We start from the raw sequence: 24,690 nt of genomic DNA, 5'->3' as shown, positions 1-24,690 counted from the left end.
CGACTATTCGCAACGGAAGCAAGGGAGGACAAAAACGAAAACGTTCAAAAGAGGCTCGCCCAAACGCGCTTCCGTCGCCCGATCATTCTTGTTGTTATGCGTTGACGTGCGATTCCACGCTTGCCTCTTGCCGCACGGTGCCGCGCTCAATCAACGGCCGGCTCCCGCGTTGTCGACAGCCGCAATCGACAGCAGCCGCTGCCCGTGAGCGCTCGGTGCAACGTGTGGCACCGGGGGGGAGAGGGTGTCACTTCGTTTAAAGTGCGAGCCTGTTTGTCGTCACACAGCCGGCAATGCGCGACCGCGCGCGTTCACGACCAACGGAGACCAACGCACACTTCCAGCCGCCTTGGTACTCGACAGCTTCAAGGTGCCGTGCAAACCAATAAAAAAAAAACATCACAGCCACCATCACCGCCACCATCACCGCCACCATCACCGCCACCATCACCGCCACCATCACTGCCACGGGTGGTTTTGATACGTCGGAACTATCGGTCCTCGCGACTTCATTCCTTCGTTCACATTTCTACGGCCCCCGAATCGGGGCGGCTTGTTCCGCCGTATGCCTATTCTCATTCCTGTTCAAATCACAATTAATTTCATCGGCATTTTCGTGAACGGCAATGATGGCCATCAACATCACCAACATCATCAGGTCATTTTTATGGTCATCGGCAGTTGCGCCGACACCATCAGCAGCAGCAGCAGCATCATCATCGCAATCCATTCCACTGGGCAAAGGCCGCCGTATGCAGCATTTGCAACAAAATCCAGAGGCGGGTCTCGCCCGAGGCCAACGCCGGCATGTTTCCTGCCGACCAATCTCCCGGAGACACACAGCTCCTCGCCACCTCTCTCCACGTCGATAAAACAACGCACGTCCAGAGAGCCGAGCGCCGGCGCAACGGCCGCGAGGGCCTCGAGGGCCGCGAGGGCCGCGGGGGCCGCGAGGGCCGCGGGGGCCTCGAGGGCCGCGAGGGCCGCGAGGGCCGCGGGGGCCTCGAGGGCCGCGAGGGCCTCGAGGGCCGCGAGGGCCGCGGGGGCCGCGAGGGCCACGGGGGCCGCGAGGGCCGCGGGGGCCGCGAGGGCCGCGAGGGCCGCGAGGGCCGCGAGGGCCACGGGGGCCGCGAGGGCCGCGGGGGCCTCGAGGGCCGCGAGGGCCGCGGGGGCCGCGGGGGCCTCGAGGGCCGCCGCCGCCCTCCTCCCTTCCTCGGCCGCCGCCGCCGCCGCCGCCGCGGGCGTCACTCCGATCACGTGTCGATCTCCCCGATGGGGCTGTGCATCTCGGGCAGGCTCTGCCGCGGCACTCCGTGCGGCCTGTGGTGGTGCGGCATCGAGTTCTGCTGCAGCTCGATGGCCAGCCCGGCGGGCGCGATGCCCGGCGGGGGCAGCAGCAAGGGCGGCGGCGGCGCCTGCTGCTGCTGCTGCTGCTGCTGCTGCTGCGGCGGAGCGTTCCTGTGCACCTGCCGGTGGTACCCGACGAACGTGGCCGACTTCATGACGATGGCGAGCACGTTCTTGCCGAGGAAGATGGCCGAGACGCGGGCGTCCCTGTACAGGAGGATGTTGACGAGGCGCACGAGGATGGTGACGACGTTGATGGTGACGAGGCTGAGGATGGGGTAGAGCAGCATGCGGTGCGGGGCGATGTGCTCGCCCTGCATGCTGATCTCGCTCAGCGACACGCACGGCAGCACGAGCAGCACCACGTAGCAGTAGAAGAAGGTGAGGCCCTCGGCCCAGGCCGGCATGAGCGTCCGCTGCGTGGGCTCCCACAGGTTCGCCTGCACGTCGAGGACGTCGAGCAGGTCGACCGCCACCCAGAAGATGCGGCTGCGTAGGTCCTCCTTCCGCCAGAACGCCCGCAGGTAGCCCATGTGGTCGACGGCGACGAGCGACACGTAGAGCGCCGGCACGCACACCGACAGCAGCAGCGTGAGCACCTTGCGGGCCGTCACGTCGGCGGCGGCGGCGGCGGCGCCCGACAGCGCCAGGCGCTCCGCCTTGTAGTTCTGGAACACGAAGTAGAGCTTGATCTCGAGCACGAACACGTAGACGAACCAGAGCACCATGGCGTAGCCTCGCTTGGCGGTGCGCACCTCGGCGCCCACCCACACGGCGACGTAGCGCAGCACGATGATGAAGCACACGTCGCCCACCAGCAGCATGATGCACACGCCGATCTTGCGAGGCCCCGCGTTCTGCTCCACGAGGTACGCGTCCAGCAGGGCCATGCTGCTCACGATGAGCGCTGTGAAGAGGCAAACGTGGCAGCGGTCGGGCGCCGGCAAGACCATGGCGGAGAGCGTGGCGCTCTCTCGCGCGAGGCGGTGGCTCCGTGGCTGCGGGGGAGAGGGGGGGGCGACACGGAGAGATACGGAGAGACACGGAGAGACACGCGGCGCAAAGGTGAACAGAGGTGGGTGTCGGTCGAGCAGACTCCGGGACGATCGGTGGCATCGCCGGCAATGGCAATGATGAATCTCCCCCCCTAGCCCGCCCCCCCCCCCTCCCAACTGTGTAAATGGATTTGTTTACTCCTTACTCCCGTATCAAACCTCGACGTGTTCGTCAAAGAACGCTGCTGACCTCAAAAGGAAAATGTACAGTTGACGTTTCGGGGCAATGTTGTATTCTTAGTCTTTCTCCGTAACTCTGAAAAAGGCCCACTTCTCAAAATGTCACCTATTATATATTTGGTGTTAACTTAGGCGCACACTTGTACTTGGAGGCAACACGTTTATTTAACACAACGGGTAACTCTGACAGGATAACAGCACAGGGTGGTGACCACCACGGCTAACATAACCAACACTCGGAGAGACAATTCTATAGTCCGAGCAGGGCAGCTAACGGGCTGCCTGGTCCACGCGTGAAGACCGGAGACCCAGGACCGAGGATGGCGACTTCATTCCCGGAGTAGAACGCCGTCATCCCTCTCGGGACCCCGCTTATAACTCCCCTGGCGTGGCCAGCTCCGCCCTTGGCCACGCCCCCCTTCCAGAACCCTCGTGGGGACTCTGGATCCCCATCACGTGATCCTCTCACCCCCGACTGGTGTCCCCCTGCCCCCTCCTCGTCCGGTCACGTGCCCTCCCGGGTTCACCTCGCGGTCCCGTCCTGACGCGACCCCCCTTCTCAGCGACACCCGGACTCCGCCCTTCCAGTACCACCCCTCACTCGACACTGTCTCTACACTACGGTGGCCCTCTCGAGGCCATTACGTAAGTGTGTGTATGTGTGTGTGTGAGTACACATAGCCTGGCACAAGCGTCGTGGTGACGTCACCGACACTTAGTAGCGAATGGCGGTTGTTGTTGTTTTCCTTTTTGGGCAGTGTAATTGATGAAAGTGTTGCGTTTTTGTTATTTTTGCTCAAGCACCACTGCCAACTCAGTATGAAAAATAAGATTGTTTTATATTATCCCACGATTTTATTGTCAAATTAACACACATTAAATATAAATTGATATCAATTTGATTGTGATCATAGTATAAATCGTAATCATCATCATCATCATCAGAGGCAAGGGTAGTAGCAGCTGCAACAACATCACGACCACCGTCATCATTGCCCTCACAGACATGTTCATTGGCACCACCGCCGCCACCAGCATCAACATTGCCAGGCATCCTGTTAGCCACTGCTGAATGAAGGCCTACTCACAAAGGACGCAGGCTTTGACTGGGGCTTGTAAAGTAGTGCAAGAGCTTGGCCCCTTGCAAGCCTCAGCACTGCTCCCAGCAGCCCGGCCTCCTCCTGCAAATGCTGGCGCCACATTGACCCTGCCGAGACCCGGGATGACGGTCACCATCGGCCCCTCCTCTCGGCGGCCCTGACCCTCGGTTATCATGCTGCTGCTGCAGCATTCCATCTTCCTCTATCCTGCACCCTGAATTAATTCTTCCATCTGCCCACCTTGGCTGTCCGCTTACGGAGAGGATCAAGGTCTGCCCCTATCTCTCTCTCCCCCTCTCCGTCTCCCGGACGCACATTTTTTTCTAAACCCGTTCCGTCCTGCGGTTGTCCCACCCTCCCGGCGACCTGTAAAATGTGCGCATTGTCACGTGTGTGGGAGAAGCAGAAATGCAGAGCCTTCCAACCGGGATACCGTGGAAGCGAGTTCAGATTGGCTGGTGAGAGTTGGTCACATAGACACGAGTCGTGCCACGCTCGAACGAATGCGATTGGTCAGTTGTCAGCAAGAGGGGATGTGCGGTCTTCAGGGACAGCTGCGCAATATTTCGTGATATCACAAAACGTTGTGCCTTTAGTCATCTCACACACACGCGCACGGTCAGCACACACAGACCGTCAATATACGCACAGTCAATACACGCACATATTAAAACAGCACGCACATGTTCACAGCACACATACACGCTTAATGCACATGTAGTCAGTTCGCACGCATATTGACACATTCAGTACAACACACGTGATCAGCACCGACACACACACACCCAGTACACGCACACAAAAGAGACAGACTATTGGTGCAAGTGCCATTAGCGAGCACCTATTAAGGCCGACACGGCACACGAGGGGGCCGTGAAGTCAGCACCATGCCTGGCCGGCCGTTGTCTCCCCAGTGCTGGTGTTTAGACACGGCACCAGGTACTCATTTAGGGCCGAGTCAACCTATGGGAGGTCAAGGACCGCTGGGAAATTTTTGCCACGCACACATGCATGCATGCACACACATCCAAATAGGCAGCGCACAAACATTCAGTGTCCACACGTACACGGTTAACACAAACAGTTTTCAAACCACGCAAAAATGTGTAAAACGCACTCAGCCTTTGTGCATTGTGCACAAACTATCAGCAGTTATGAAGAAATGCATTATCTGTTTTGATGGCTTTTTTATCATCATTTACAGATTTGACACACATTCAGTAGGCACACACAATATGCATCAATATTGAACAGCAAAAAATAAAGACAAAGATCCCCCACCCCCCTCCCATATAGACTGTTGGGGCATGAGCTGTTAATGAGCACCTTGGAAGGCCGGCACGGCACACGAGGGGGTGGGTGGCCAGCACCACGCCCGGCCGCCTTTGTCTCCCTCGTGGCGATGTTTACACACCGCACCAGGTACTCGTTTTGAGGCTGCATCGACCTAGAAGAGGCCCGGGACCGGTTCAAGTATTCATCAACGATGCTGCCCATGAGCGAGAATCGAACTCGGATCGCTGGGTTCGTAGCGCAGCGCACTCACTGCTACACTACCGCTCCCCATATTCAACAGCACATACATTCACACAGTAAGCACACACACACACACGCATTCACATATTCACACAGCACACACACGCATGCTAGCAGGATATCCTCATGTTCCAGAGTGTGGCTATTCCCCGGGGTGTCATGGCATTTGAGGCATTTTTACACCTGAGCACAAGGGAAATTGGCACATATTTAAGGTACAGGGTGTTTAAAAAGATGGACCCGATTTGAAATCGCTTTGCTTTGAAATTGGGTCCATCTTTTTAAAACACCCTGCATATTAGAACAATATTCTGCTCCTGGATATGCGTGACATTCGGTTGATTGGTGCATAGCACTGCGAGAAACGTTCAGAATGTACGTCACGCTGAATTCTGGTTAATATCACAGTGTTAAATGAGTAATACATTTCAACACGAAAAGTATCGGTTCTACTTCAGCTCAGGATTTGTTATGGTGTTTAGAAACTCTTACGCTAACTCTAATAGCGCCGTAAGCTGCCGCAACTTGTTCCAACTTGGGTTTAATAATGTCCATAACTTAGAGCGGCAGGATTCGCAATGCCACCCTCTTCTCCATCTTGCCACCGCATTTAATGGAACGTCTCGAAAATCAATAGTCCATATCTGTACAGTCACACGCAGCCCTTACAGCTGTGGATGAGCTATACACCGCACAGTTTGGAAAAATGGGTTCTAAAGCCAGAAGAACTGCACCATTGCAACGTGGCGCATGGCACAAAGGAGCGCGAGCGTTGTGTTTATTTACAGCTGCCGAGAGATGACGGACGGGACGCGAAGACGGTGGCTTACCATGGGAATTGCCGCCGTCTCGTTCCTTGAAGATTTGAGCGGACCCAGAAGAGGCATCTGGAGAATCCCCAAGCTGAGACCTTCGCTGCGGGGCATCGCTATTAGCTTCTGGGTTAAGTCAAGAATTTAATGGATCGACTTCCCTGCCCGAGTGTATATACTTTTTTTCTTTACTCCTAAAAGCCTGACAGCACTGCGCGAGTGTTTTATTTTATTCCAAGGTGGCTATGGGCACGGTTAATATACTGCGCGTTAAAATACATGCAGCCTTGGCACGGACAGAGGTCGAAAGTTTGTATTCAGACTGTGAGAGTGTTTCTTCTCTCCAGCCCCTCTCCGCCGTGATGTAAAGCCATCTTGCTGTTCTCTAACCCAAGCCAGACGCCGCTTGATCAACGCCCCGACCGTCAAGGGGGATTCGCGTTGCACGCAGCGTCTACCGGAGCCAGACAGCGGGCACCACCTCACCTGCAGCAGGTGCTATGTTCTGTTAAGGCATCTCTGACATTCAGGTCTATTTTTTTAGAGAAAAACCGTTACACGAGGTGACATCGCGCGTATTGAATGTGCAATCACAGTGCTTTAACTTCTCAACGTAATTACACTTTGAGTGTTGGGATTTCACTCTCGTGTCGGTTTAACGTCTTCACGTCAGCCTCTTGGGGGAAGGGGGAAGGAGGGAGACGATGGGAGGGGGCTAGTGGGGGCCAACCCCCCCCCCCCCCCGCCCCCATGAAGGCTCAGCCCCTGTCTTAATTCTTAAAGTCGAGTAAAACAATGTTGGTACCACAATCTGGTTAGTGACTGCTCCCTCACACACACGCACTGGACTCCTGTGGGTATCCTTCTCTTAATTCACTTGATGCACAAACTGTCTGTAACAACTGCAGGGGGGTTAAACACGACTGACAAATCAGTGCAATTAAGCTACGGGCGTTGCAGAATGCATCAGAAAAAAGCGGATCGTGTCGGTCACTCGTCCCAATGATCCTGTCATGTTTTATTTCCCACTTCAACGTTGACGATGACGCGCTTCATCCTGAGTCATCATATAGCCTCCGCTCTCCTTCTTCGTGTGGCAGATGTCGATGTCGAGCTACAAGTTTCATTACACAACGAGGTGGCCTGAGCCAGGATAATTGCGCCAGGAGCAGCGGAGTGGAGGCATCGCGGCTGTGACGATGCCTCCGACTCCTCCTCCGTGTTGTGAACCCGGGCCAGCGAGTCGTCGCTATCGGCTCCACGGTTCTCTTCTGGCTGGTGGGGACAGTCTCTACACAGCAGAGAGTTTTTTTTAAAATTCTCCTTTCGTGCATCAAGTATCTGCATCTGCTGCCATTGTGAGTGTTTAAACGAGGTCACGCTATCAGGTTGCGTCACGCTATGCTTAGCCATCAACGCTAATGTGTCACGTGACGCCCGTGCTGTTCATTGTGTTAAGCGAGGTGCCTCCGATTGGCACGGTTGTCTACGTACGGTGCGAAAGAAGTTCAATATACATCCATAAATACAAAGTAAAGCGTCCAGTGGACACAACGACCTCCCCACGTTTCAGGATGTCCCTATGGGGCATTGTGCTGGAGGATGGTCTTACATTGAACTTCTGTATAGAGCAATGGACATTAATATCCGGTGCCACTCTGAGATAAGAGCAAGGGGTGATAACCCGGCGGTCCTAGATAAAATCCCAATGCAGCCTGACGGGAACTGTCGCTGGGCTCAAATCCATCAATGTGATTAACATGCAAACAGAATTTGTTTCCCCTGCCGATGCCGAACATCCCCCTGCAGATGAGATGCGTGCCCCTCGGATGGTCCGCAGAGCATAAAATATGATTCGAGCAAATCATAAATCCTGAAAATATGCTTGGTAAAAAAGTGACAATGTATTAGACACTGCATCACGGGTAACACTGCCTGGGAGGAGGAGGACAGTGGACTCAAACCCCAGTGTGCCACTTTCAAACTTTAAAAACTGATTGCTGCCAGCCTTTATCTCAGCTCCGACTCCACTCCTCATCGCTATCAGCGCCAACATGACAATAACGGGCAGTGAGGACGTTGTCAGACAAACTCGCGATGCAAAAATCTCTGCTAACGTTGGGACGTAAAGAGAATATTCGCGTCATTACTTGTGATCGCCAAGCCAAAATCACTTGCTCGCAAAGGTGCGAAGGAGCATTTGTCTCCATTGATGGTCTGGAGGACATTCCACATTCCAGTGGTAGGGAACAGTCCACCCTTAGAACAACTGCTTCATGTTCTCCCCCTGTTGTGCACGAATTTCCTGCGGCTTCTTCGTTCTTTCCCCAGAGCTAAAACACCCACAATGCCATTGGTTGTAGCAGGACCCTCCTGAAAAAGGTGTCTTTGTGGAGGGCTTTCCTGGATAAACAAGGGATTATATTTTGATTTAAAGCTTTCGTGACTGCAGGGATTCATATTCTTGGTTCTTTCGGTAAATTCACGTAGAAGGGAAACAATAAAATAATAAAAATATGAAACAATACAATTATCACGAAGTTTCGACTGAAACACACGCAATCATCATCAGGTGTGAAAACCACAACAAGAAAATTTTCTTGAAAACCACAGCAAGAAAATGTTCTTGCTGTGGTTTTCACACCTGATGATGATTGCTTGTGTTGCAGTCGAAACGTCGTGAGAATTATATTGTTTTATATTTTTATTATTTTATTGTTTCCCTTCTACGTGACTTTACCGAAAGAAGCAAGAATAGAAGGGATTATATATCATTCCAGTGTTATTATTACGTGTTAATGATGATGAGGATGACGATGATCCGGCTCAAGATTGAGTTTTAACTCGCATAATTATCATTGTTAGGGGACCCTGCTGCTAGATCAATTAGAGATCTTGGGGGGAGAGGGGAGGGGGGGAGATGGGGGGGGTGGGTGGAGTGGGGGTGGGGGGAAGTGGAAATTGGCGCCGGCTCCTCACGGCGTGGCTGCTGCTGTGTGTGTATTGAACTTCTTTCGCACCGTACGTAGCCAAGCGTGCCAATCAGAGGCGCTACCCCGCTCGTCCGCGGTTCCTCCTCCTAGCGCCCCAGAGTTGCCCTCTCTCTCTCCTAGAGCGAGCGAATGGTGTACGGGCGGCACGTTGCGATTTTAAATAAGTTTAATTAAAAGTATATCATAATATGCGTGTGCCATAGCCAAATTTAAGCTGGGAATTTAACACGATTACTTGAAAATTAACTTTAAAAGACCAGAGCGATCCATAATAATGAACTCAAATGTATTAATAAATGCAATAGCTGCTCCTTCCTCACACGTTAATCCCCAAAGTAAAACCGAATTTCCGGAATTAAATAGCAATGCATTATAATATAACATAAGATAGCGCTTACAAATTGCATCCAGGGTAAATATGGCATGTTCTTTGCTCATTTAATGAAACTAAAACAGATTTAAATTAATACATTTCCCGAATCAAATGCATTATGCAAATTACAACTTTGAATTATTAATAATGGGATATGAAGAATGCACAGGGTGCTTTGGTGTGAGAGATATTGGTATTATTGTGAGCGATTGAAAAAAGTCTTCAGACATTGCATTGTTATATATTTAATCAGCAATTATATCCCAATTATACTGTTGAAGCCATATCAAGAGGGAAATAAAAAAGGAAGTCAAGATATTATTATTCATTATATTATTTTTTTCATAATACGATACCTACGAAAATGTTATCCATGGAATTATTATTGTGATATCGGTTTACCATCACTTCGTAATAATGTTACATTCCTCTTCTTTGGTTCTTTCGGTAAAGTCACGTAGAATGATAATAAAATAATAAATTGATCAAATAAAATAACACAATAATATTCTCACGACGTTTCGGCCACAACACAAGCGGCCTTCATCAGAAGATGAATCATTGCAGTCACGAAAGCTTTAAATCGAAATGTTACATTCCGTAGCAATAGATATTGAAAAGTTCTACAGCTGTAGATCACTCAATGTAAGCAGGCCACGAGCCATTATAACCATTGCAATATTACACACTGCTTATAAACATACTTCATGGCACCGGGTTACACTTAACGTAAACAAGTCAACTATCAACAAACGATGACCTTGGACAATCACCGTGCCGTCAAATACGCCGTAAATATATAAGTTTACACCTTTAAATGTTGAGTTATTTCAGAAGTATTTTGTATCAGATGTAACAAAAAAATAGCAAGCGATAATTATGACATCGTTATATTTAACAAAACGGACAATACGGCTTATCGTGGATCCTACAGCATACCATTGAGCCTAAAGCATACTATTTATACTACAGCATACCATTGATCCTAAAGCATACCTTTATACTACAGCATACCATTGATCCTAGTATCGCCATATTGTGGCATCTCTACAGATGAACTGTATTTCAGAACCCACTCAGGCAACAGATAACCATCCAGTAGGATGGCGCATCTTCTCCTCGAGTCTATTCAATCATACCCTCCTCACTGGCACACGATACAACATTACTACATCCTTTCTTTGCAGTATTTCATTTAATGAAGATCAAAAAAGTCGTCGTCGCAAAAGTCGTTGATGCCACCACCACCTCATCATCGCCAACGTTCTCCGCCCTCCGCCAGATCCCGCAGCTGCTGCGCAGTCGACACGCAGCCTCCAAGATCAGCCCTGGCATTCTCCCACCATCTGCCCCTCAGCTCTTCCCCTTGGTCGCCCATCACAGCTGAAGTTGACCAAATAAAGTACAAGACTTGATGCAGTGTATTTTTGTTCAAATATTGGTAACCAGTAGCTAGGTAATTATGCACTCACAGGCCTCCAATTCACCCCCCATACCCCCACAGCCTAACCTAGAATTTTGATTAATTGCAACGACTTGGGGCATGAATGTTGGTGATGATCGGGGCAAGTGACCTCAACCCCGCCAAATGTTATCTGGGGGAACTGGCGGTAGCTGCTTGAATACTTTGCAAGTTGTGTGTTGCGGCAAATATTGCGTAGAGACCAACCCTTGATAAGAGAGCAGACATGAAGAGAAGATTCGATTATAATTATGGAGCGAGACCAATATATGGCCACAGATTTGCTTAAGGCCAAGGCGGTGAGGCCTATTGTGTGAGTGAGAACGTTGAGCGCTGTTTAGACGGCGAGCGAGAAGTGATCTGTCGTTAGCCATGGAATTGTCGGATGTGTGATGGTTAGACTTAACATGTAGGTTTTGTGGCCGATATGATGATTCATCATGGATTTTTGGGTAAGGCCAAGAAGTTCTGGATAAAATTTGGTGTCATTAAGCCCCTCCATGACCCGCCGCAGCCAAACAAATTAATTGTCACCTGCATCAAGCATTTAACGCGCCAATTGTTGTTTCAGCTCACCGGGTAATTTTGATGAACAAATCTCACGGCCACATTAAGCAATCGGATACGAGTCGTCGATTCGTATCGAAAAGGCTGCGAACGCGAAAGCTTTAATGAAGCGGCCTGAGGCAAAGGAATCGGTTAGGAAGCGTGCGATGTTCAGATGGAGCCAAAGGCGGCGAGGGTGGAGGTCTCCGGAGGGGGCAGGGGTTTGAGGCGAGAGAGTTCCGTACCGCGGACGTCGTTCCGCGGCAGCGACACCAGCCGGGCGGCATCTTGACCGAGCCATGCCCCTGCGTGTACACAACCACCCGGCTCGCGGCCACACGTGTGGCCACACGTGCCCACGCATGCCCACGCAACCCCCCCCACCCACCATAACCCCACCCCCCCACACAATGTATCACAAACACTATCCCGAGAGGGCCCTCAGGCAACAGGAATAGAAGTAGAAAAGTCGGCTGGCCTGGGTTAAGAGTGATCGTGTTTTCCCTTTGCCATTTGTTTGTTTGGTGAAGTTAACACTTTACAGGTTGTTTTAAGGTTCACCTAAAAGCACACGCGCACACCGCTTTGCGTGATGCATTCGCGTAATTTGAATGCGATGCTAATGTCGCGTCCCACACCATTAGTTACCGGCGGTCTTGTCTCATTAAATCACCCACCTGTCTCTATAGTTATACGCGGTTGCCTGCTGCTGGTGTACGGGCGCTAAAATAGTTTTTGGCCACTGGAGGTTTGCTAAATTAACCAGTTTTTTTCACGTCTTGGCGGAGATTTAATTGCCGCATCTGGTTTTGGGTCTCGACGTTCGGGCAATGCGCATCACAAATCGGGCTTACTATCGCCACCAGTGAGGACCTGCCATTGTGAGAGAATCTCAATTTTCTTTAAGGTCACTTTACGTTTCAGATTTTTTCTTCTTCCACTTTTCGACCTCTCCCTTCGCCACTGACGCCTCGACACTTTCAGGTCATCTATTCTCATCTGCCAATTAATGCACGTCTTTAAACTGACATTGCATTATTCCAATGTTAATAGAACAATAATGTTCATGCAAATTTGACAGCATTACAAACGAGCCCACCTCACCCCAATAATTCCAATCCCTTCGTTGGCTCCCAATCCATTCATCCAATGGTCCATTGTATATCATGGGACCTTTTTGCCAGTATGAAAAATAAGAATAGGTTTTAGCATTTATGGCAATAAAACAGTTGTGTTAAGATGTTTAAACACCAAATATGAACCTTTTGCAAGGAATCAAGTCTGCATTAACCACACGTACTTGTGGTGAACTTGCAAACAAACATCCTCTGATAATAATATATGGCATTGTCTTTCAAACAAAGACGGCTGATTGGTGGAGGCCAATCAGTTTCACAGACAATGCAGGTATATTATCAGAGCATGTTTGTTTGCATGTTCACCACAAGTACTGTGTGTGGTTAGTGCAGACTTCATTCCTTGCAAAAGGTTTCTATTTGGTGTTTGAACATCAAAATACCTCCTGGTTTATTGCCAGAAAGGGTAAAACCTATTCTTATTTTCCATAAATCATTGTCGTCTGCACTCATTCAAGAGGTAAGAGGAACAGCAACACTACGCACACTCTCTCCTGAAGCCCTCTCGTGACAAGCAGACCATGACATTGGCATTTAGCTCCTGAACATATTGCTGCCATACGCATGAACTGAAATTCATTTCAAGATCAACACTCGCCTTCAAGATCCTCCATTGACACACCACCGCTTAGTCTCCCCTCTCATCTCTCCCCTCTCATCTCACTCTACTCCCCTCCACGCTCTCTCCTACCTCTCTCATCTCACTCTACTCCCCTCCACGCTCTCTCCTACCTCTCCGCCCCTCCACGCACTCACTTACCTCTCCCCTCTCATCTCACTCTACTCCCCTCCACGCACTCACCTACCTCTCCCCTCTCATCTCACTCTACTCCCCTCCACGCACTCTCCTACCTCTCCGCCCTCATCTCACTCTACTCCCCTCTGCACACTCTCCACTTCAGAAACCAAACCTTTATATCGAATCCCCCTGTTAATCTTCACTCAGTGGGAGGTCGCTCATTCTGCGTGGTCTGTACCTCCCTTCCCCCAGCACGCTGTGGTGTCAATCTCCTGCCCCTGTTCAAGTCCGAGGCCGTACATTCCTTCCTCCCTCTGCCTATGACCGACTGCCGATTTCTCCATAGAATCAACAAACCCACTGTGTATGCATAGTGCCGTGAGCCGCAATCACATTTAAACTGCATATAACAGTACAAATTGTATCACATTGCAGCATCTGTGCTTACTCATTAATTATCGACGCATGGCGAATGAGCCTTATTGGGAGAATTACCTTTTTATTAACCCCCCGAAAAGATGTAATGGTGTTGAATATTTTTTTGGTTTATGCTAAATGGGAAATCCACCTTCCCAGACAGTAAATGTATCACGCCGAAATCGTCAAAGTTGGGTAACACATTTCCTTTTGTAAGACAAAATAAAAATTGCACCAACTTAATCTGCCAGGAACTCAACTGTTTTGACCATCTACATTTTAACACGTACCAGCATTTCCATTTCACATTTTCCGCACGAAACACTACCCGAGAGAACGAATGTTCCAGTTGGCGCGTCAACAAAGCGCTCCGTACTTGCCGTGATAACAACACAAGTGGCCTTGCAGGGACAACAGCTCCACATCGGGGTGGGGAAACACTGGATCATGCAAACACTGGATCATGCAAACAGCTCGTGGGTGGGTTTTTTGTTTGTTTGTTTGTTAAATATATTCGAAATTGTAATCACTTTGTGCAAAACGGCCGTGGAAGACACAGCCTCGCATTTTGAGACAGCTGCGGGTCTTCAAGGGTTAATTTGATTTACAGGAAGCTTAATGTGACATTAAAAAATTGGATGGCTCCACGCCACGCAGCCACTCCCCCCACCCCCACCGTGGGTTTATTTATACATTGTCACTGGCTATTAATCATCAAATGTGGGATGCGCAAACACGCCAGTAAAAGGTTAGAGGTCGAATTAATCTCCGCAATGCATTGTTCTCATTGTTTTTTTGTTTTGTTTGACTGCCTGTGAAATTTGTGTCCGAGAGAGTCCATCTCGTATTCATGACCCATTTGCCCATTGCTCTGGCGGGTTTACGACTAAAAGAAAATAGAATCTCCCAAAAAATATTTTTCGCAAGGGTGGAAGAGACATAGTTGTTAAATTAAACCATGATCGGCATTGTTAATAAGTGTAATTCATTACGTTGTTAAATTCACGATGTTTTAAATCTCTCACTGCCATTGTCAGATAATTGCCGGAATTTAAGAGCCCTCGGCACAAATGACTGCCAAGGTTCAAGCGACATTATAATGAGAACAGATGCTCAATCATTTTTTAAACATTGTTTCTTTTTTATTATCCTCAGCACACATTTAGCAACATTTCCAATTAAACATGGGGAAAACAATCCTCCATTAAAACAACTCTAAACCATAGCTTGATCTCAACCATGATTATCTGCATACCAAATCATGTAAGCAGACTCCACACACATTTATCTGATAAGTTGAAGCCATATTTTTTTTAGAGTGACAATGTTAGGTGTAGATACATCTACTCGTGTAAGTTGTAAATAATTCACTGTGGTGAATGCGTGTGACACCGACACCTAACATATTCCGACATGGCTTCACATCCACTTGGAACGCAGAGTTCATTTTAGAGTCCCAAACAGCAGCACGAAGGCACAGATCAAATCATGGGGAATAACCCAAATGTGACATCGCACACTTTTGTCTACAATGATCTCTCCTAAACAAGTAGCGAACCCAGTTACTGCAGCCGTCTGTGCAGGTGAGTGATTCATGCCGAGAAAATATGATAAATAAGTCCTAAATTAAAGGATTACCCGAACAAAAATTTTCAGACCAAATTATTACAGAAGTGGAAGATGGGTGGCTGTCTAAGGTGAGAGTGCTGAGCTGGCAACCGCTGAGATTCTGGGTTGAAATCTGGGTTTCAGCCGCCTCTCATTAACCCGGTTTCGCAGTGAGTTCATGTTTTCAGTCCAGTCACAAACGACTGCGCAGATAATCTATCATTACATTTGGTTTTGCATTTAATTCGTCTAAATTACAGCTCTGAGATACAAAACTTCACTGTAAAGTGACAATCTCATTTCAGGGTCTATCGAGGAAATTAAACCTCTCCTGCGGAATGCAACAGACACAGAAATCACTTCGAACTCCCCTGACAACATTCATTCTGCAGCCGCTCTCTGACACACGGCGCACACCACTCTGCGAGATTTCCGAACGGATTCTTCATCGGATAACAGTCGGAATACAATGAGTAGAAACTAAACATGTCTGAATATCAAACTATTATGAGGATGAATTTTCAATGAACAGGCAAATATGTGCAGGAAACGATCTCGGCTCGCTACTCTGCACAGTCCGTGACACACGGGCCTGCACTTATATTTTATGAATACGTGTTTAGCCAATAGCGTTCGTAAGTATGGAAGGAGCTGAAGTTCCTGGGTAAACCCCATACAGATGGAAACAGATGGCGATTAGTCCACACTTTACTGTACCGCCTTCTCCAGGTGAGCCAGAGTATGGTGCCTCGGGTCGGAAGTTTCCCAACAGTTGTGTGAGCCACAAACCCTCTGCTCCACAGGCGAATGCTACACGAGCAGCAGGGCCCCATCAGTGTGCGCAATGCAACACGTCCTGTGTGCGTGTGTGTGTCACCTGCAGAGCACCGCCACGTCTCTACGGCCCTGGCAGCGTGATCGACAGAGCCGCAAGGATAAGGAGACGGGACCTGTTGAAACAAACCTTAGCAATATACACAGATCTTCCCGTATGTTGGACTTCTTTCGCGCCGCACGTAGCCAACCGTGAGCATCGGAGGTGAGCATCGGAGGTGCGATTCGCGGCGCCTGCGTGGATTATTGTGGCAGCGAGGTGCTGTTCGCGAGCACCAATGAAGGTGGGCACGGTGCACACCGGAGTGGTGTGGACAGACATCTTTGCCTCCCGACTGCTGTTGTTTTCACACCACCACCACCACCACCCCAGGTTACTAATTTAAGGCCGAGTTAACCTAGGAGACCCCCTACCTACTGTCACTCGCAACTTTTTTTTTTTTTGCTGTGGCCACAAATCATATTCAGGGTGCCCAGGTACACAGTGCAGTGCACTAACCCACGTGATACAGTTCCCCACACAAAGACAAATATATCCCGTATAGCCTTAACAGACTGTTGGGGCAAGCGCTGTTAGCGAGCACCTATGAAGACCGGCACGGCACGCGAGGGGGTGGGTGGCCAGCACCACGCCCGCCCGCCCGCCTTTGTCTCCCTCGTGGCGATGTTTACACATTTCACTTGGTACTCATTTGAGGCTGAGTCGACCTAGGACAGTCACTCGTGTTGGCCGTGAGCGGGAATCGAACTCGGGTGGTAGCGCAGCACACGAACCGCTACACTACCGCTCCCCACACTAAATACACACACATGGAACAACAGCGGCAGCCAAACACAATTTAACTTTACCAATGCTTACAGTTGGATATATCTCTTGCGAAGGTTTGAAATGAACAACTTTTTGAGCAGCAGTTGCTCTCGCGAAGAAGGCTTTAAAAATGTGTTATATTCGAGCGGGGCTAGAGACTTACATAGGTTGCTCAGAGGTTAAGCGTTACCTCGCTCACCTCCAGAGACGTTCATCATCGGCGGGCTGGAGTTAACCCCCATTCTGACACCAGTCTACGACATAACAATGAAGAGCTGAGGTTGGTTTTCATTGCGCGAACGCCCACTTTTTTGGGGGGCCGATAGGATGGATTGTGCAGGCAAGGCACACAGTGGCATGAACAAACAAGCCAGGCTTTCTACTGCAATTATACAACGAGGGGGGTAGTGGGAGAGCTGGGGCAAACAAAAACGATTCAGCCACATGGCGCTACGGTTTGAGTGCTCGTATCACAATCATAAGACTGTGAGCTGAAACCCCAGCTGAGCCCATCATCCCTCTGATCGAATGGGTGCCGCTTTGCTCAAAATTCAATCTTTATTTTCACCAAGAGAAAGAGACATTAGGTTTCGCAGAGAACTACACTCCCTCCACAGGAAGAGAGTGGTCCTTCTAGTACTTGTACTGGAGAGAGTTGTTTTTCTTTCTCTGCTTGTCATGTGCAGCTCTCCGCGCGTGCGTTCGGGTTTTACCACGTGCTGTTCCGGCGCGAAGTCCGACACTTCACTCCCAACAACTGCTGGGAGCTTCTTCAGGAGCCGAATTCACTTCACAACCCGAAGAAACACGTCGGAGAGATGTAGCAGTTGTCCGGTCGAGCGAGTCACCTCTTGTCATGGGAATGTGGAATTCCCCCACTCCCACTGGACCCCCACGAGTACGGCGAATCTCGTAGTAAATAAACTCGGCCGAGGAAATCAATAGGCGAATGCTTTACCTTTGCCGTTCCCATCACACGGCCTCGGCGAGTGAAATTGCCATCATTACGCCCGTGACCACGCTCTCCAGCTGGAGCGCAGTGGAACGCCGCAGGATCTTCACAACGCACCGCTGCAACTCTCGAGCCACCCAATCTGCCCCGGTGATTGCCAGAGACCGCAGGGGGATGGGTGCCGGCCACGAGCAACTTGTTCGGCGCCCCGAGGTGGACGAGCGAACGACGCACTCCGCTGCCTCTTCTCGCCCCCCGCCCCACCCCCGCTGCTCCGCCCCCCCCACCCCCCGGGGAGATGAGCTGGCGTACAGAATCGCAGACTCATTTCAAGGCCGAGTCAATTGCGGGCAGACACAGAGGCCAATTGAAACTGTTGGAAATTTCAGCCCTGGAGGCCAGAATTAAACCACAGATCACGGGGGGGTGTCGGACACGCAGTGGCTTGCGGCAACCGGACCATCACTCTTTGCCCGGACACTCCAATTTATATAGCCACAATGTGTTAGCATAGCATTTATATGCAGACAACATTACTTAAGGTTACGCAGGAATAGAGGGAATTTAGGCAGGGGCGAAAAAAAGTGGGGAGCCTATAAAAGGGCATTCAAACATGAATCAACGGCTGACATCCCTCTGGAAATGAGATGGAGGTAAAAGGTGTGGCCCTAAAATGTCTTGCTCATGGTCTCCGAAAGAAGGATTTTTAGAGAGCCCCCCCCCCCTTCTCAAGAGGGTAGACATCTTTGTAAGAGGTCAGAGTACCCACAATTTAGCCCACCACACGTGACCTGCGGTGTGCACGATGTTTTACTGCCCGGTGGACTGAGGCAGGGAAACTCAAGAACGTTGCGCCGTTGTTTCAGCTGAAGGTGAACACAGGGAAGCTCTGGAATGCAAGCCAAGAGGGCCGACCATTAAACCAAGGCAGGCTGGAGGGGATGTCAAATAATTAGTCCCTGAAATATAATATTTATTAAGCCTAGCTTGAAAATACATTGTGTACTCATTGTTGGTCTAACTGGGGAATATCTCAGATAAAACTTTGAATTAAAGCTTTCGTGACTGCAGGGATTCATATTCTTATCATTTTATTGTTTCCCTTCCACGTGACTTTACCGAAAGAACCAAGAATATATCTCAGATCAAGTTCAGATACTAATTGCCACTGTTGTTATGCATGATCAGGAAGCTAACCTAGGTAGCCAATAGCTTAGCTGGTCGTCTAGTGCATTTTACCACGTGCACACACACACACACGCATCCTGTCAACATCTCTCCAAACATCCACAAATCAGGCACACCACTCTGTGCACCTAGTTAACCTCCCTGGCATCGCAATCATTATTATACAGAGTGGACTGGATGGAAGCAATGTGTGCCAAATTAAAAAGAGCAGTTGCCCATTTCTGATCCAAACCTCCAGTCTGGAATAAGCTGCACAAATTCGACCACACGGTGGGTTTCTTCTCTCTCTCTCTATTTCAGGCATTTTCAAACGATCGTTACAAATTTCGCATTTCCAGTTTTCGCGTTTATAAAAGCGATATAACCGATTTGCATGGCTATGCAGGCAATTTAATATCCACAGAAGAAGCTGAGAGGATAATTCACCCTCCCCGTATTTTTTTTAACGTGATTCAGCATAAGGGAGGTAAGCTTATTAACTTGCACCATTAAAAAAATAATGTTTGACTTTGATTGCCCAAAACGAGCTGCCAGTTTTGGCTCCGTACCAGTGTCCACGCGTGGCACAGCCAAGACGGCCAATCAGATTGCTACGTTTCCGTGCAATTGACTTTTAAATGCACCTGAGCACACCTGGCGCTTCCCTGGAAACCTGAGCCATGCTCATTTGCGCAACTTAATATATCTCTCGAGGATTATATGCATATAATTTAATCCCCTCCGTTATTTTATCAGATTTTTTTTTTCATTTCAAATAGAGTAAACCATATCCAATGCTTCACCAAGTGTGCCTTGAATTAAAGAATGATTAATTATCATTTCCTTTGTGTTTAAAACCCACCTCTTTAATGTGCCATTGAGCACCCTTGATATCATGCAATGTGCATCTTTTGTTAGCGCATTGGCAAGCAATCTCTATTACTCGTCATCATCAGTCACTGCCGGATGAAGGCGAATATGTTCATATTGATTCAAATACCTGTACAGAATCTACGAAAGCCAAGCATAACGCAATTTAATATTCGTTTGTCTTCTTCTGGAATCTAAAGAGGAAATCTTGCCAAAAATCGGCATGACTCGCTCGGTTGGCTATTAAATTGACCGTTGTTAAGTTCACTCCGAGCCGCGCGGACTGTTTGTAAACGTACGAAGAGAGGCTAATGGATCTGTAACTCTTAAAATCGGTTTTGTTTCGCTTTTTGAATTGGATCATTATGGAGTCATCCATCCAAAATGAAGGTATTTCGTGTTTGTCTAATTATTTATACAGTTTTGTGGTGAACTAGGACCCATATCATAAAGGGAGTGTACTTGCCTGTGACAGCGGCAATTCACCAGCATTGAGTCAAGCAAGCCTGACTTTGCTGATGTGACACTCTATGGCGAATCCGCTCCAGAGTTTGCTCAAATTGAACCATGAAATGATGCACTCCCAGACGGCCGTCTGGCCGATAGGCTGTACAAGAGAGAGGGATATGTGAAGTAGTACCACTCTTGTTAAACATTTCACACATCTGCCGAGTTTGACCCAGCAGCTGGGCTCTGCTTCTTCCATACGGTCCACATATAGTCCTTCTGGTATCGATCCCTTTCCCTTTTTTATAGTTGACAGGGAATTCACCGGAAGGAAATCTACTTTCCTCTTGTAAACACCCTCTTGTAAACAAACTACAGAAACTAATCCCCCAGAATGCCGTGCGAATAAAAGCAACCGTACGCCACGCGTGCATACTCCCCAACCACACTGGCTGGCCGGTATTTCAAACCATTTTTACCGCAAAACTTATTTTCAAAGCAAAAAATTGCTTTAAAATATTACAGTACTTACTAAAAAAAAACCATATGATTCGTTTCACAATCGTATTTTCAGTTAGCATGTCTCAGATGACGACAACGTTTCACCATGCTTGTCAGTGGATTACATGCTGATTAAAGGGGTGGACAGGACCGGTTCAGATATCACTCGCCGCTGATGTTCGCCATGGACAGGAATCATCGTGCAGTGCGCTAACCATTCCCGCCAACATGCATTTAGGATTTCTCTGACAAAAATAGTTCACCTCCTCGTTGCCTGGTTTACTTGGACACAGCGTGCAATAAAGTGAATGCCTCGTACGCATATGTCCGAGGTGGTGGAGCGATGAGATGGCCTCATGCGCCGATGCAAGGCCGACTTACACTGCAGGGCCATGAGAGGTGACGGGACCTGGAGCGACCTTCATCCAGCAGTGGAGCGGTCACGGCTGATGGCGACGACGGTAATGATACCGACTATAATCACCCAGGGATGTCCTTAACGCTCGTGACGTCACTCCACAGCGGCCACACCCCCTCATTAATATTCACGAGTAGGTGACGTCCTCCAAATGGACACCCCTCCATTAATAATAATTATCGGGTGACGTCACTCTACATGGGGGGGCGAGGCGCCTCCTCCCCCCTCCTCGGCGTCAACTCACAACCCTCACTACAAAGGCAGAACCCTCACGTCATCACGTGATCTCCGTCACGCTGTTGTTGAGACATCGAAGTAAAAAGGACGTCGTGATGAACAAGGGATTATAACCTTTAAATTAAATAGGTCTGTGTCACCGCGCCCTTACAAATTGCACGTGCGTTGATGCAATGAATATATCACGTCGCGATCTGTCTTTTCACTTGAATGTTTCAGATTTACTGAAATACACCCGTCCTTGGACGGGCAAAAGGCTAGTAATAATAATAACGACGATAGTCGCTGCAAGAAGATAGATAAATAAAATGAAACTGATTGCAGTACCTGACAGATGCTGGTCAGAGGAGTGGAACGCCAGATGTTAATTCCGAACACCTGCACTGTCTTCCATTGCAGGGGCTCAAGCGTGTGCTTCCCAGTCACGTGTCGGAGTACGTGCCGGCTTCTCCAGACGGGTCCATGCTTCGCATGGCATTGCTTAGTCCATCCGTGTCCCCTTACTCCTCCTCTCCATTGCCAGGTGCTTCACCAGAGAGAGCAATTGGCGGCAGGGGGAGGAAAGTGAAGTCGGTTGGCAGGAAAATCCCACGAGTATCAATTTAAAATGTGACACTTTCCGCCCGCTCTCTCGCGATTTGTAACATCTTACTTTGTAAACAGATTATGATTCGGACATCAATTCGTGTGCACCATTTAAAATAACAAGGATGTCATTTTACGATTACACACGGTGCTTTATAAAAGTTTGATATTGGTGTTGACTTTGACTTATTCATTTCCCGAAAGGACGGAGCGTGCGTACACCTTTAGCCACGTGGCTCCGTAGGCCCCGTGCCAGCTGCTGTCCACACCGACGCGGGCCGCGTCTTCTCGTGTCCACGTCAGAAACGCAGCCCCAATCAGTAACCTGGGCGGCGTTTTCCCTTCTCCGTTTTCATCTGCCACTCTCAAGGACGTGCCGCACAATCCAATTAGTCCCTTGACATTTTTATTGAAGGCTTTTCTTAAGGCTCTGTGCTGCTTGGGGTGGGAGGGGGGCAATGGAATTATTTAGAAGTTCCCATGAAACAGATTTAAGGCATCTCTACGATGTATTTCTTCAGATTCCCGCCCAGCACGTGCACGGGTTTCCAGGGACCGCCGCAAAGTGTGGTTTCTTCAAGAGAATGAGACGTCGTCTCTCATGAGCGCTCAACAGTTCTCACTCTCCTTCAAGCCAATTGGAGAAGGATGTATGCAGACGATTCCAGTGGGCTTGCAGATGACCACACGTGTCGCCTAACATGCCAGATGCTTGCCGAGCATCTGGAGTCGTGTGCAGCAAAGTAATTGATTTCCCTTTCCTTTTTAACGTTCAAAACGAGTGAGCCGACAGAAAATCTGTTTTAGTGTCCACTTTCAGAGGCGTGAATTCAGCCGCTTGTCATCGAAGGGCTCCTAAACCCATTTTTATTCTCTCAAGCCAGGCAGCGGGACTTGAGATCAACGGCGAGAGCCGTCTCCTTCATCGAGCCGAGGTAGCGGGAGGGCCACCACAAAAGGCGCGATTCTGAAAATGAGAAGCCGTGATGGGGGCCTCGTGGCCGCATTGCCACTTGCTCCTTGGTCCACTGAGCCGGCGCTTGCGAAGCAGCGTCGCCGCATCGGTCACCTGTTTGGAACAACAACAACAAACGGGTCGTTAGGCTCGGTGCAACGTGACACCGCGCTGCGCTGTGAATGTAAATGCGCCTCGTTAGCAAAGTGACCTCGCCCCGGCCCCCCCCAAAAAAAACCGACAGGCTCGCTGCAGTCTGAGCAAGGTGTGGCTTCTCAGTGAGCAGTCTCAAGGCCGCTCAGAATATTTGAAATCAGATTGGAACACTTGTTCTTTTAAGTGTCTTCAACGTCATGGTCATCGTCAGCCACGGTCATTCCATTGCTGGATGTCGATCTTGCAAAGTCGCTGTCATCTCTCACGATTATGTGCTGGAATAATCCACTCCAGCACCCGCTCCATGTCCCCGCTGGGCCTCCGATTGGACGCGCTCCATTCCATTAAGTGTACCAAAGATCAAACGTGCGTGCGTAAAGTCGCTATAAATGTGTGTAAGTATGCTGTGTATGAAAGTCCTATTTCCCTCAAATGCCACTGGAAAGTGATAACGATAGATTTATTGGCTTGCTCTTATGAATGCTGCGACTTTGCGCGACCCATGGGGGAAACAAAGAGGTAAGTGAATTGTAGCCGACATAGAACCACGCCACTTTTTCATTGTTCGGTTATAGGGGAATCTTCGCTTCCACGTGTGATATTTTTCTTCTTGTTATTAGAATTTCACACCGAAACACTTCGCGAATGAAACGTGAAGAATGTTCCTTCAGGAGGCCGCGTTACAGGAAAGCGGCCACGTGCCGAGTGGCACGCCGCGACCCGCCGGACGTGCTGGCGGACGGAGGGGAGATGGCGAGACGCGGATGCACTCTCCTCCCCCACGTCTCGCAATCACAAAGTTGAAGTCGACCCAAGGCCCTCGCGATTTCACAGCGCGGCGGCGCTGCTGCGTGGCCGTCCGAGCCGTTGGCCGGCGCAAACAAAAAAAAGTGGAAAAAAACGTGACCAGGACACCCAAGACGCGAGCGATACGCAGCCGCTACCCCCCCCCACCACCACCTTGTACCCCCCCCCACCCCCTGTACCCCCCACCCCCTCACTCTCCGCATGAGAATGTAATTTAGGGAAGGCGTCGTTCCACTGCTTTAGCCGCGTGAGTCGCGACGCCGCAGAAGTCTGCGTGGCGAGCGGTGAAAGCTGAGCGGCAACGCGGACCGAGAGGCGATGTCAACGATTTTGCCTCCGAGCTGAACGTTCCTTGTATCCCAGGTGACGTAGGGTTTTGTGAAATCCTTTCATTGGGAATAACGTTTGTTTCAGTAGAAGTTCCCAATTGCACATTCTAACACATCATTATAATAATCGTCAGTCTTTGGGAAAAAAATACACTGCTGGATGAGTCGCCACCACCTCTCAATCCTGCAGTGTAACAATCCACCTAATACATGCACACGCGTTGAGGCCATCACTCCATCTCCCCTCCGTGGAGGTCCACTCTGATGCGTTCCATTCATTGGCTTCCACTCCGTCATTATTCATGACCGTCGATCATCAT

At 49.5% G+C, this 24,690-nt stretch overlaps 1 protein-coding gene across 2 annotated transcripts; it reads right to left on the bottom strand.

Moving 5' to 3' along the window:
• Positions 1–1,151: 1,151 nt before the first annotated feature.
• Positions 1,152–21,998, bottom strand: LOC116948286 (transmembrane protein 121). Of its 2 annotated transcripts, none has more exons than XM_076071431.1 (2): positions 21,265–21,943; positions 1,152–2,345 (listed from the first exon to the last, which is right to left on the bottom strand). In XM_076071431.1, exon 2 carries the CDS (start codon positions 2,298–2,300, stop codon positions 1,254–1,256), a length of 1,047 nt encoding a protein of 348 aa, XP_075927546.1. In that variant the 5' UTR covers positions 2,301–2,345; positions 21,265–21,943; the 3' UTR covers positions 1,152–1,253. The 2 variants fall into 2 exon arrangements, with proteins under 2 accessions (XP_075927546.1, XP_032820698.2); XM_032964807.2 differs by having other exon boundaries at positions 1,153–2,345; positions 21,866–21,998.
• Positions 21,999–24,690: the final 2,692 nt, after the last annotated feature.

The sequence above is a fragment of the Petromyzon marinus genome, chromosome 33, assembly GCF_048934315.1.
Source record: "Petromyzon marinus isolate PM22_M1 ecotype Great Lakes invasive population chromosome 33, UKy_Petmar_22M1.pri1.0, whole genome shotgun sequence".
Classification (NCBI taxonomy): domain Eukaryota; kingdom Metazoa; phylum Chordata; class Hyperoartia; order Petromyzontiformes; family Petromyzontidae; genus Petromyzon; species Petromyzon marinus.
This window is presented reverse-complemented; position numbering and strand designations above follow the sequence as displayed.